The sequence below is a fragment of the Notamacropus eugenii genome, chromosome 6 (genome assembly GCF_028372415.1).
Source record: "Notamacropus eugenii isolate mMacEug1 chromosome 6, mMacEug1.pri_v2, whole genome shotgun sequence".
NCBI lineage: Eukaryota > Metazoa > Chordata > Mammalia > Diprotodontia > Macropodidae > Notamacropus > Notamacropus eugenii.
The window spans coordinates 383,443,315-383,456,413 of NC_092877.1; the positions used below are offsets into that span (position 1 = coordinate 383,443,315).

At 48.9% G+C, this 13,099-nt stretch overlaps 1 protein-coding gene across 2 annotated transcripts in view; it reads left to right on the top strand.

The window, feature by feature from the left end:
- CCDC50 (coiled-coil domain containing 50) overlaps nt 1–13,099 on the top strand; it is an 89,447-nt gene that overhangs the window by 37,454 nt on the left and 38,894 nt on the right. For both annotated transcript variants that reach the window (XM_072618866.1, XM_072618867.1), the window contains exons 2-4: nt 847–909; nt 1,676–1,805; nt 6,772–6,862. In XM_072618866.1, coding sequence (XP_072474967.1) covers nt 847–909; nt 1,676–1,805; nt 6,772–6,862 — 284 coding nt within the window. The remainder of the gene's footprint in view (nt 1–846; nt 910–1,675; nt 1,806–6,771; nt 6,863–13,099) is intronic.

Consider the following 13,099-nt stretch of genomic DNA (forward strand, 5'->3'; position numbering starts at 1 on the left):
TTAAACCATGTTATGGGACAGCTGAGGAGAAGGTTCAAAAGCAGTGGAAGAGGGAAGGAGAGCAGTGGTGTTACTGAGGGCAAATGACAAAGGCCAGGTCCTTGCGTCCAGAATCCCCTTTCCCTTTCAGTGTTTGATTTTTGCTTTGTTAATCCCTGGGGTCTGTCATGGAACTTGTCCCATAGTAGGTGCTTCAGAAATGCTTGCTGGTTGACTGACAGGGGTGATGGAGAGCAGAGGGCCTTGGTCCACTCCCAGGCAGAGCCCGGGCTCCCCCAGGGTGTTTTCTTGATGCAGGTCAGACTTGGAGCTGCTTCTAACGCATTTTCTTCTTTGTAGTATCCCCTGCTCTGATCATGACCTTGGCCTTAGTGGGAGGCCCATACTGAAGGGCAGGGGCTTTGGGTGTTTCCTGTCCTTGGGGAGGGCCAGTACAGGAAGGAGACTGAACAGTTGGCTGGGAATTCTGGAGTCGGTGACTCAAAGTCTAGAACCCTGGTGAGGACCGGGGCCACCATGTCTGTTTCTTTGATAAATCTCTTCAATAAATATGGAGAAGGGTGTTGATGATAGTTGATGACATTCAAGGACAAAATGAGTACAGTCCTAACTCAAGCATGCCAGAAGCCCAGCTTGGCCATTTAGCACATTTGTGACTGTGGGCAAAGCATTGCCCCTTTATGGGCCTCCATTTTCTCATGCATGAAGTGAGGTGGCGTCTGGGATCTCCCAGCTCCTAATCTAGGCTCCGGTGGTCTTGGGGAAGGAAACTCCTGTGTGGGGTGAGGATGCTGCCGATTCATTCCTATGCATAACATACTCTGTCTGTATTTCTGTCTCCCACAGTGTGCCGGGATTTTGCCGTGTTAGAGGACCATACACTGGCACACAATCTCCAGGAGCAGGAAAGTGAGTTGTGGGCCGGGCCACCTTCTGTCTTTGTAGCCTTTGATCAATCGCACTTCCAGAAGGTGCTGCCAAGAGGCAGCTGGATGGGGCCCAGAAGGGGGGTGGGGGGGGTGACCATCGATCCTTGTGGCCAAGTAGTCCTTGGGGAGGAGAAATAGGATGCTAATGGCTGGGAGCACAGACAGCCTCTTGGACCTAGGGGAACTCTATGGGGAGACCAGGGGTCAAGAAAGAAGGAAGTTGGGATATCCCCTTTTGGACCTTGGGCTGTGAGAACAGGGACTGTAAAGATGGGTGGGGGGAGGGGCACACGGTTTTGGGGGAATACTGCCCACTGCCCAGAGTAGGTGCTGATGAGCTTATCTCTAAGGAGATGTGCCTTATCTTCATTCTCCTTTTTCTGTCTCCTTGACTTTTTTGTACACATGTATGTGTATGTATATACGTGTATGTGTATGTGTACGTGTCTGTGTGTTGATGTGCGATTCTAGGAAGAATCCAAGCCAAATGCAGTGGCATCTCATATACCTAAAGAGTTTACCAAAACATAACATCTTGTATGTGAATAGAGGAGAGGGCAGGAATGGCAGGCAGGGTCTGGAATGGGCAGAGGCCATCTCCTCTCTGGGAGTTTCCCACAGCAGTGAAATCTGGGGTCTAGTCCAAGTTAAAAATAAAAATACCAGCAGTAAAACAAAGAGCTGCCAGTGCAGCGGAAGATGGGTAGGGCCTCACTGACCCCCGACCTCTCACTGTCTTCTTTCAGTTGAACATCACTTGGCGTCCAACGTGCAGCGAAACCGCCTGGTTCAGTATGATCTTCAGGTGGCCAAGCAGCTGCAGGAAGAGGAGGATCTGAAGGCCCGAGCTCAGATCCAGAAACGCTACAAAGACATGTGAGTTGGGCCTGTATCCTGCTAACCTTGGCACCCCTCCCCCCTTACCATCCATCTGGCTGAAGCAGACATGGGCATCAGCTTTGCCAGTACCTGGTGTCTTAGAGCCGTACTAAAATAATAATGACAGAAATGACTGACTCCATAGCACTTAGGTACACACACACACACACACACACACACACACACACTCTCTCTCTCTCTCTCTCTCTCTCTCTCTCTCTCTCTCTCTCTTTCTCTCAGAGAAGTATCACAACAACCCCATGAGGTGGGCAGTATAAGGTATTACCCCATTTTACAGACACCAGATGGTACTCTCAGAGACTCGACTGGAGTCCAAGCTTTCCTGGATTTATAGGATCCTGGAAAGTCAGAACTGAGAGGGAACTTCAGAGACACTCTCAAGTTCACCACCACCCCTGCCTCAATTTGACAGAACTCTGAGCCTAGAAAGGACCAAATGGCTCAGTCTAGACTGGATCTCTTTGCTCCTACATTGACCTTGTCCAGACCCATACCCCAGGGTCTCTTAGGATGAGCACCACAGAACTGGATGGACATTCCATGCCCTTCTAGTTCAGAGTTAGCCCCTAAATAACAATGCTTTGGACACAATGCCTGAGAAATTGTCCAGCCATTGCTTGGAGACTTTCACAGATGGGGAGCTCACTACCTCTCTTTGGGACATCTCTCATTGTTAGGAAGCTTTTTCCTACATCACTTCTGAATTTTCTCTTTACAATTTTCACTCGTTGACTCGTATAGTGTTGAAAGGAAACTGAGTATCCTGTAAGTCATCCCATTTCAAAGATGAGAGAAGCAAAAAAATCATGCATTTAGAAGTTACTTATTCAGGGTCCCATAGTGAGTGAGTGTCTAAGCCAGGGGGACCTCTGCTCTTATGCACAGGAGTCCAGGTTAGAGATCCTGCCCTGGGGATGCTCTGCCTTGTACGTAGCAGTCCTTTAAATATGTGTCAAATAGAAGGAATAGAGGACTTTTTCACTGTCTTCCAGATTTTGAAGAGTTAATCAGACTGGTTTATTTGGCCACTCAAGAAAAGACCAGGAGCATTAGGCCAAAGCAGCAAAGCTTCATGCTGAAGCAGCAGGGATAGAACTCGCCACCAAACCCAGCCCAGAACTTCTCACCCATGGGAACGGTTCCCTGGGTGCATGGTCTGCCTTGGCAAGGACTGAGTTCCTTCCAGTCTGACGTCTCCCAATAGAGGCTCCATGACCTCAACCTGGATTCTCTTTCCCATGAAGTTGGGAGCAGGAGCCACTGAGATGCCTTCTGATTCTGGAATCTGGGAACACAGCCCTGTTGCCCCTGAACCATTTGGAAATAGGAGACCATGACTGGGAGGTCCTTGTTGGCCTAGAGTCATGTGCTCCAATCATGAGGCAGTGTGGTTTCTTGCTTGCCTTTTTTTTTTCTTGTAGAAGAGGAAAAAAGGCCATGAACCCTCAATCTTCAGTCCTCTCCTTAGACTGAATAGGGAGACAGATTTGTGAAAGAAAATGCCCTTATTTAAGTGGAATTTGTTGAGACTTCTAAAAGGAATTCAATGAAGAAAAGCAAATTGGAGGCTGAGTTGGCTGGAAGCATTATCCAGCTGTCACTCACTCCCCTTCGGGAAGCTCCCTGGGATTTCCCTCCGGCTCCTAAGGTCTATACTCCTCATCTGGTCTTCTGAAGTTTGCATGTAACCAACTGAGTCCTGGCCTTTCTAAATAGGGCAGTTGACATAGCTATTGTCCCCCGAGCATTTTGTCTCTTCTGGGACACGGGTAGGAACTTAGTCATTCAAAGTATGTGGGCCAATGCGCTTGCTCCTACAGCTGAGGCCTAGATGACCATAAGCTCTTCCCTTTTCCCTCAGGGAAGGCTAACACACCCATCCAGTGCACCCGCCCATGTTCCGTGCCAGCCTATGGGAGGCACGTAGAAGTCAATTTAGAGCCGCTGGAACATGAACTAGGCCCAAATCACATGGTTTGTTTTGAGCAGACAGACTCCAGAGGCCTGACTGGGCTTCTCCCAGTGCCATCCCTCCCTCGTTGCTTGAAGGTTGAGCACTCCATTGCTTGTAAGGAAATCTGCCAAGCAGAGGCAGGGTGACTCCCTGCTTCCAGGGACTCCGTGCAGGATGACAGAAATTTATCAGTTTTCCCATGTCTATGAGTTGACCATAATCTCACTTAAAATAGAGAAGTGATGTTTTCTGCGTGGCTCCAAACAGCAAGTCTAGGAGCAGTGGGCAAAGTCAACCTTTGTGTCGGGGAGGAAACAACAGCAAATTTTGAACCATTTAAGCCGTCCCAGAGGGCAAGGGACTGCTTCAGGAAGGATGGCTTCCCCTCCCTGGAGTCTCTGTTCAAGGCTGGATGACCTCTTGTGAGGGAGACGTCTTCAGACATTTCTTCATAGGGTCCTAGTTCGGGAATTTGAAGAGACTTTAAAGGACATTGACATCAGTTCCTTCATTATACATATGAAGAAACTGAGGCTCAGCTTGTTTAAGTGACTTGCCCAGATTGGAAGGCACATCCTCTAATGGTGTCTTGGGTTCCTGTGGTCCCTTCTAATCATGGGATGCTGTCATTCTGTGAAGTAAACCAGGGATGTCCGCTGGTTGATTTACTCAACTGGTCCAAGTACCGACTCAGTACTCTAGTTGTCAGCCATTGTCTCCTTGAACACTGAGAGAATCACCCCATCTTGGCATTCAATGCCTCCTCCAGATCTGGGACCAGGCTACCACCACTTCAGCTTCCCTGGTGCATGTGTGGTCTTGCCCCTTTGCTGGCATTGTTGTCTGTTTGGAATGCTCATCTCTCAAGGCTTCAGGAGTAGGCATGCTCTCTGAAGCTTTCTCCAGGTGCCCCTTTACCTCCTACCCTCTCCCCTTAGATCAGCAACCTTCCCTGACTCCCTGTTGTTCAGCGAACATCCTCGTGCAGTTCTCAGGTTTCACCCAAATTTCCAGCTTTATTTCCTGTCGCTCTGCTCTGTGCTCTCAGCCCGGTTGGAGGAGTTGCTGCTCCTTGGCCTGCAGCTGCCACCCCTCCCTGCCTCCTTCTCTGCAGGCTGCCTCCGAGCCTGTGAAAGCCCTCCTTCCTCCTCCTGCCTTTAAGAGCACCCTTTGTTCCTGGGCCTCTCAGGCCTGGTCTCGCCCCTGCTGGTTCCCCAGCTGGAAGGGCTCCCTCGCACCCTCCTCTTGTCTGCCTGCCATAGTTTGGCAGCATTTCTCCTGTGGCTCCACCACCATCTGCTTGATACTTCTCTTGTGTCTTTCCTTGTCATCTCCTTCTGCTCCCCTCTGGGGGTACAAGGATGGTAGTTCCTTGAGGGCAGGCCCTGGTCCCTTTGGTTTTGCTCTTCCCAGCGTATTCCCTGTTTTAGCTTTTGGTCCAGACTCATGATGTCCTGCTGGTGGAGAATCCCAAGGATGCAGGCAGGCACCTGCTGTAGAGCTTCATCTGAGAGGGTACCAGTGCGTGGCAGGGGCAGTGGCTGAGAGTAAGCCTCCTTGGCAGACCTGCTGGCCTACTATGTACCCCATCCTACACACCTTCTCCATAAGGAGGCATTTCTCAAATCTTCAGATCAGTCAACAGAAGGCCAACATAGATGGGCAGGTAGCTGTGGTATTTAACCTTCAGAGTGTGGCTCATGCTTTCTGCCTCATCTGGTTGCTGTGAGTAGGAGCTCCTGGATAGAGGCCTATTCCTAGTAGTGGGAAGCTTCCACTCTAGGCCCACCTTGGAGGTTGAACTGTGCCAGCTGCCAGTGAATCTGCTGACTGCTCCACAATGCCCTTGACTTTCCTTCCTCAGGATGCTCAGGCTTACCTCCCATGATAAATGTGAGTTCTTAGAAACAGCCATGAGCGGGGCAGGGAACAAGGCAGAGGAAGGAAGCTGATTGGCCAGGGTTTGACCCTTCTCCCTTCTGTGTTCACTGTGGCAGTTTTCTCTTGACTTTGGAACCACAAGGCCAGGGAGGTCAGGCATCTCCCTGCCTCATCCCTGTGCGTTGGTACCTGTCACTGCACTGATTCTTTCCCCCATCCCCTTGGGTAACCCTCAGGAGAGCCAGCTGGCATTCCAGGATGGAGGACTCACCTTGGAGTCAGGGGGCTCTAGATACCATCCCTACATCAGATACTTAAGAGCTGTGTTACCCTGGGCAAGTCACCTAAGCCCACTCAGCCTTGGTTTCCTCATTTGTAAAATGGAAGTAGCAGTAGTGCTTACATCATAGGATTGTTGTGGGGCCTGAGGAGATGTTATGTATAGTGTTTATAAAACCTCACATACCATCTGAATGTGAGCTGGCCCTTGACATTGGGACCCGTCTCTACACAGAGCCATTTGGGGAGTAACTGGTTGCTTGGAAGGTGGGAGCAGAAGCAGCAGCAGCATTTCTTGAGAAGTCTTTTCCCTTCAGTAGGGGGCTGACGCCATGAGTTCCTGAACGCAGGACCAGAAGCTGTAGAAAACGAGGGCTTTGCTCCTCCCCACGTGGACTCCACATTCTTTGGTTTGAATGGAGTCTCAGAGTCCTTAAGATCTTAGGAAAAAGGACTGTGGGACCCTGTGCAAGTCACTTATCCTGTCTGCTTCAGTGTTTTCATGTACAAAGTGGGGATAATAATAGCACCTCCCTTCCAGGTTGTTGGAAAGATCCTACGAGATCCTGTTTATAAAGCCCTTAGCTCAGTGCCTGGTGCAGAGTAGGGGCCATATTACTGCTTCTTCCCTCCATCCCTTGCCCATCCTGAGAACCCGTATGCAGGGGCTTGATCCCCAGTGCCTGGTGAGCAGAGACCTGGGCCGCACAAGGAAACAAGCCTTGCTGCTGCCACTGCCCCCGAGCAGAGAGAAGGTGGAGGGCCAGGAGGGCAGAGTGCTTCAGACTGTCCTGAGTAACATGGCCTTGGCTCTGTTCTGCATCGTAGAGAACGGCAGGACTGTGAGATTGCACAGGAAATCCAAGTCAAGCTGGTCATTGAGGCGGAACGCAGGCGCCTTCAAGAGGAAAAGGATGAGGTACGGTGAGCGCTTGGGACTGGAGGGCAGTTTCTGAGAGGGCCTCTGGCCACTGGGAAGGGCCCCTGGCCTCTGGGAGCAAAGGGCCTCCAGCCTCTGGGAAGGGCACCTGGGCTTTGGGAGGGCTCATGGCTTCTGTGACTGCAGCATCAAATGCAAAGGTGGTGGGAGGATCATGAACCTCTTGTAATTTGGGAAGAGCTATCAATTAGCTGGCTGTGCACAGGTCCCCCAGTATAGACTTCTCTCTAGAGTGGAGAGAAATGAAACTGCGGGGATGTGATGGAGGTCCCCCAGAGCTGAGGTTGGCTTTGGCTCCACTCTTGGCAGCACACTGGGCCCCTGTGACTTGTTCTTGGGGCGTGAAGGGAAGTTGTACAAGGTGAGATCTAGGGGGTGACTCCAATATCTCCTCTCCCCCTCACCGCTTCCATCCTGAAGAAGCAAAGGCAGGCCGTTGGGTTTGGATCCCTGTTTGTTTGAGGGTTGCTGGGATGTTAGAAAGTGAAATTGTTGGAGTGTTTGTGCTTGGACCCCAATTCCAAGACAGCATTTCTCCTTAGCCTCAAGACACTGTCTGCCAGTATTCTCCCCAGCCCAAGGACACTATGCCTGGCAATGATTCCTGAGTGGGCTCCAGTAAGACAAGCTACCTTTCCCCACAATTCCTCATGAGTGGCTCCCAATAAAATGTGCTGTCTTTCCCCATCACAAGAACAAGCTAAGCTCTCAAGAAATTCTCTTGTGAAAACAGGACTATCTTGTCAACACAGAATGATCATGTATTGATTACCAAGGTTATCGTATTAAATCCAGGGGTCAAGCTATAGACATCAGCTCTCAAAGTCATCTTGTTACAGATGTAATGGAACCAAAATACAGCCCTGAGAAAACCCTTCCCCTGGTTTCCAGTAGTGAATGACACTGGTGACCAAGGCTGTAAGTTATTACTTAATTAGTAATTAGCCTATCTGCCAGACTCTCCACTGCTTTTCCTATATAAGCTTTAACATTGTTCCTGTTAAGTGGCAAGTTCCTTAAGGAACTGCCGTATTGGTGTTATAATAAACCTTTGCCACCTTGACTCGAAGAATGCTTGAGTCTGTGAATTCATTCCAGATGACCCTGCCTGGTTCTCCGGGCTTTGGGGGTCTCTGAACTCCTTAAACCACATCAAAATGATCCTGAAGAGCTGAGAGCTGATCCTGTTTTAGGGGCAGGGTTTGGGCTGGCAGAGGCAAGGCCCTCTCCCTGCTTTGTCTTCGGGCATATCTTCTGTGCCCATCTGCAGCCTGACCTTACCTACAGGGTCACTCAGGAGCACTTCCTTCTGCCCTCACCCCCTGCTTCGAGCCCATTCCAGCTGCAGGATGGGGAATCCTCATCTAGAGCTCTAGGGGACCTTGGAGGCCCTTGAATGTATGTCCTTCATTTTACATGGGAGGAAAACTCAGACCCAGAGAAGTGGAGGGACTTGGCCAAGGGCAGACAGGTAACAAGTGACCGAGATATCCTTTGAATTCGAGGCTTTTCCACCATGCCAGTGAAAAAGCCAATCAGATGAATCGGATGGGAGAAGAGAGAGGAAATATGAGGCCTTGCCATCCAAACAAGACAGCATTCTGAGAAAGGGGTCATTCAGTCACTGAATGAGTATTACTAGGGAAGCTCAGTGGCTCGGTGGGTAGCACGCTGGGCCTGGAATTAAAAAGACCCGAGTTCAAATGCTTCCTCAGACACTCACTAATGTTGTGACCCTGGGCAAGTCTGTTCCACTGCATCTGCTTCAGTTTCTTCACCTGTACAATGAGGACAGTGATGCCTATCTCCAAGGGTTCTGGGGAGGCGAGAATGAGATACTTGTAAAGTGCTTTCCAACATGAAAGCACCAGAAGAATTCTGTATTATGGTGATAATTCTCATGGATGCCGTTGTTACCTCACTAGGCATTCCTGAAGGGTGATCCTCTTGCTTTACGTATTGGAGCAAGTGGAACTTGCCTCACTTTCTCTCCTTCACTGGGCTTCCCTTCATGTTGGCTCATTTGTGCAGCATGTATGGCTCCCCATCAGCTCTCCCCTTGAAAGATCAGCATGAGTCCTTACATTGTATAAGGCCCGATGTCAACGAGCAGCCAATAGCTCACTGGATTAGGCTTTAGGGACTTATAATTATTTTTTTTCCCAGAGAAATCAGGCCATTTCTGTGCCAGGGCACTGGAAGGAGTTTATTTAGATGCGATGAATTGTTTTTGCTCCTTCCTTTTATCAGTACAAGGCATCTTTCTGTGGAAGGAAATGTGGCCTTCCTACCCCTGTGATTTTGCTCTGGACCTTAGCCCAGCAGTGAAAGACGTGGTTGTTTTTGGGAGACAGGAAGGCCAATCTTTCAAAAGATCAGCAGGAGGAGCTGGTCCCCATCAATGCACCCAGTGTCCCAGTGAGGGGAGGGCAGAGGGGCTGTGGATGTTATTTCAGAAGGCAGAGGATGGGAAAAATCACCACTTACTTTCCAGTTGTTTTGGGGGGGTGCCTTCCTGGGGGAGCCACATCTGCTGGTAGCCTCTTAATTGGACTGCCTCAGTCTCCAGAGGGAGATGTGAGCTGCAGCTGAGAGGGGGAGAAGGAAGCCCACTTGGCAACAGTTTTGAAATGAGATGGGATTTCACACTCCCCTCCCAGGCTCTAGTTTCTCCAAATCATTTCCCCATCCCCATGTCATCTCCTCCAAGTTGGAATGAAGGACCAGCCCAAACTCCCACTTCCCCTCACCCATCCATTTCTCCCATCAGCCTCCTTCGCCATCAGTCCCTTCTCCTACTAGGCCCCTCCCCTACCAATCGTATTTCTTCCTCAATCCCCTCTCCCCCAATTTCCTTCCTTTTTCTGGGTGGCCTAAGGAAAGTGGCCTGGAGACAGTTTGTTTGGATCTGTCTGTACTTGTGGCCCTGCAAACACTCAGGTCTCAGTTTGAACTCAGGTCTTCTGACTTGAGGGCCAGAGATCTTTCCAGGCTGGTACAGTAATGTAGAGGAGCATCGTGGCTTCTGACAGGAGAGAAGAGGAGAAATGAGTGTGACAGGACTTAGGAGGTGGAATTACAAAAAGGAAATTAGCCAAGTCAGTCAGTGAGCATCTATTAAGTGCTTACTGTATGCTGGGCACTGCACTAAGCTTTGGAGATATTAAAAGAAAAAAAGCCAGAACAAACGCAATCTCTGCCCCTGAGGAGCCCACTTGGGAGAATGACCATGTCCTTCACAGCATCAGACCCCAGTGCACTGCTCCCAAACTTTGTCTGGTGTGGCAAGAAACCTTGGTTCCTGCTCTTATCATTCCCAGAGTGGGTTATTTTCTAAGAAACAGAAGGAAGGGAAACAGGTGTTACAACACAGGACCAGTGTCAGCAAGGCCAGTGTCTGCAGAGCAGGGGACTTCCTGGACCCAGCATCTGAGCACTCACTGAAATGAGTGCTCCCAGAGCCTCGATGAATGACTAGAGGGTACAACCTTGGGACTCCACTAGTGAAGGAAGAAATTCTCTGGAGTTTGTCTAGTTTACGTAAAGTACTGTCAGTAAGCAACCGTACTGGGCTACTCTCCCTGCCCCCCTTTCCTCCTTCCCTCCCTCCTCTCTCTATACACACACACACACACACACACACACACACACACACACACTGCAAACTTACAAAAACAAATCATCCTTTGCAGGTCTCCTTTAATTTCCTCTTAACAGGCAATTCTGTGCATTTGGAATAGTAAATGTTTACTGTTAATTTAAATGAGACCAGGTACTTTGTTACTATGCAGTGTGTCTGCCACAGTTTCTGGACGGTGCCTTCTTAGCCCAGTGGCTTGGCGGAGAAGGGACTTCTTGTGTGGCCGCCTCGGTCACCTGGCCTGTCACTTGTGGACTCACATCAGAATGTTCCTGTGTGCATGGAGAACTCTTTGTTGGAGAATGAAGGCAATCCTTGGGATCTGTGAGCAGCAGAGGCAGTGGAAGTTTCCAGAGAGATGCGTGTCACAAAATGGTGCTGATGTTGAATTTTAATAAGAAGCGTAATATTTAACAACTTTCAGTAATTAGTCTTTCAGATGTGTTTCTCCATTTGTAGCATTTACGCTTTTGAGATGATTAAAACTTAAAACTTCAGGAAGCTCTTTGGGGCCCTGTGTGTATGTACGTGTGTATGTGGAATGGGGCATGTAGGGACAGCCAAGGTACTGGTTAGCTTTTGCTTTGCCAGTGGTATTCGTTACAAGGGGGTGAAATGGGGTTCCATCTGAGGTGGGAGTCTAGGTGGACTAACTATACGTGCGTATCTACATACACGCACACACACATACTATACACACGTGAGGGTGTCCCAAAAGCTCTGTGTATGTGTGTGTGTGAATGTGCACATGCATGTGCACAATTGTGTGCTTCCTTCCTTGTTGCTTTGTGAAGTAGAATGAAAGTCTGCCGGGAATGGACTGCCCTGAGCAGGGCAGAGGAGAGCTCGCTGGAGAGCCAGGTCATGGAGAAACTTCTAGATTCCTTCTTGTCATTAGGAAGTGACCGATCAGCACTCGCTTCATCTTTCCTTAGCAGAAACACTCCAGCAGTCCCTTACTTCCTAAAGCAAAAACGTACCTGAAGATCTCAGGGTGCCAAGGAAGAGAAGGTTGGGGCTCCCCGCCACTTGGTTATCTGTTTGTTTGATTAATGGTTCTTCCCTTCCCCCTTCAAAGTACTTTTTTCTTTCTTTAAATAAAAAACAGAAAGTCTGAGAAAACTCTTTTTCCATTGCTCCACTTCCCCCGTGTCTAGACAAGCTCCCATCAGGATGCTTTGCCCTTTGGTTTCTCCTGTAATAAGTGGACACTCCGTGCTTGTGACTGTGGAACTGACAAGCCCCGGACTGGTTGACATCTTGTTCTTGCACTGTGATCAGCAATGCCAGATTCCAGGCTCCGGCCTCATCTGGAGTTGGGTTCTGCGAGCCACATTTTAGGGGGCTCCTTGGCAGGCTGGAGAGTATCCAGAGGAGAGCAACCAGGGGTAAAAATTGTACCCTGATATTTAGTGATTTCATGTTTATAAAGCACTTTACATAATACAGCATTAGCTCCTTTAATACAACCTTTAATAAAAAACAATATTAATTATTTAAATTAATTTATTAATTTAAATGAATTAATAAAAACTAATAATAAATAAAAAATTAATAAATACAGCCTTTAAGTTGTAGTTGCTATTATGTCCCCATTGTAAGATGAGGATACTGAAGTTCCAAGTGGTTAAGAAATTTTCCTGGTTCATCCATGTAGTATTAATAGATTCAAATTCAGCTCCTCCTGAATCTAGGCATGGCTTTCTTTCTACTCTATCTTCCCAACTTCTGTGTTCTGTAAAGAGAGGTGGAAGGGGTGGATCTGTTCAATGTGGAGAAGAAATAACTTGGCTGTGTGTGTGTGTGTGTGTGTGTGTGTGTGTGTGTGTGTGTTTGGGAATGGGGCCCGATAGCTGTCTTAGGGCATGTGTAGGGCTTTCATGTGGAAAAAGGGATTCTATTTACCTAACTTGTCTCCAAAGATCATAACAAGGATCCATGGGTGAAGTACCTAAGGAGGAAAATTTCATTTTGATGTGAGGAACATGAGGACCAGACCTGTGATTACAGTGGTCTTGGGAACGCCCAGGCAAGGAGACTCCATCTACCGATGCAGATTAGCAGCTCCTGTGAAGCTGAACATGAAGTGATTTGCCCAGGGTCTCACTCCCAGCACGAGTGAGAGAAATGAGGTCATCCTGGCTCTGACGCTTGCTCTCTTTTGTTTGCTACTGCGTTCTGTCACCAGCAATCATGAAAAACATTTGAAAAAGATGCTTGACGCTTTCCTTTTGAAACATAATTGTTAGTTCTTGTTGCCTCCCACGTTGCCACCCATCCTCCTTGTCATAACTCCCTCCCGGAACCTTGGCTGGATCTGAAAATGGATGCTCTGTTCCTTTTGTCTCTTGAGAAGCAGGAAGTGCGTCCCAGCAGGAGTCTTCGGGAGTCATCATTGCTCCCTGACCGCATCGATCAAAGGTCTGGGATATGCCACTGTTGTTGAAGGAAAAGCTCCCTAACAATTAGAGCCACCCCAGGAAGTACAGGGCTGCCTGAGCAGATAAGGAGCTCCCTTCACAGGAGGGCTTCCAGCAGAGACGGAAGGACCACTTGTCAGGGATATTGCTTTAGGC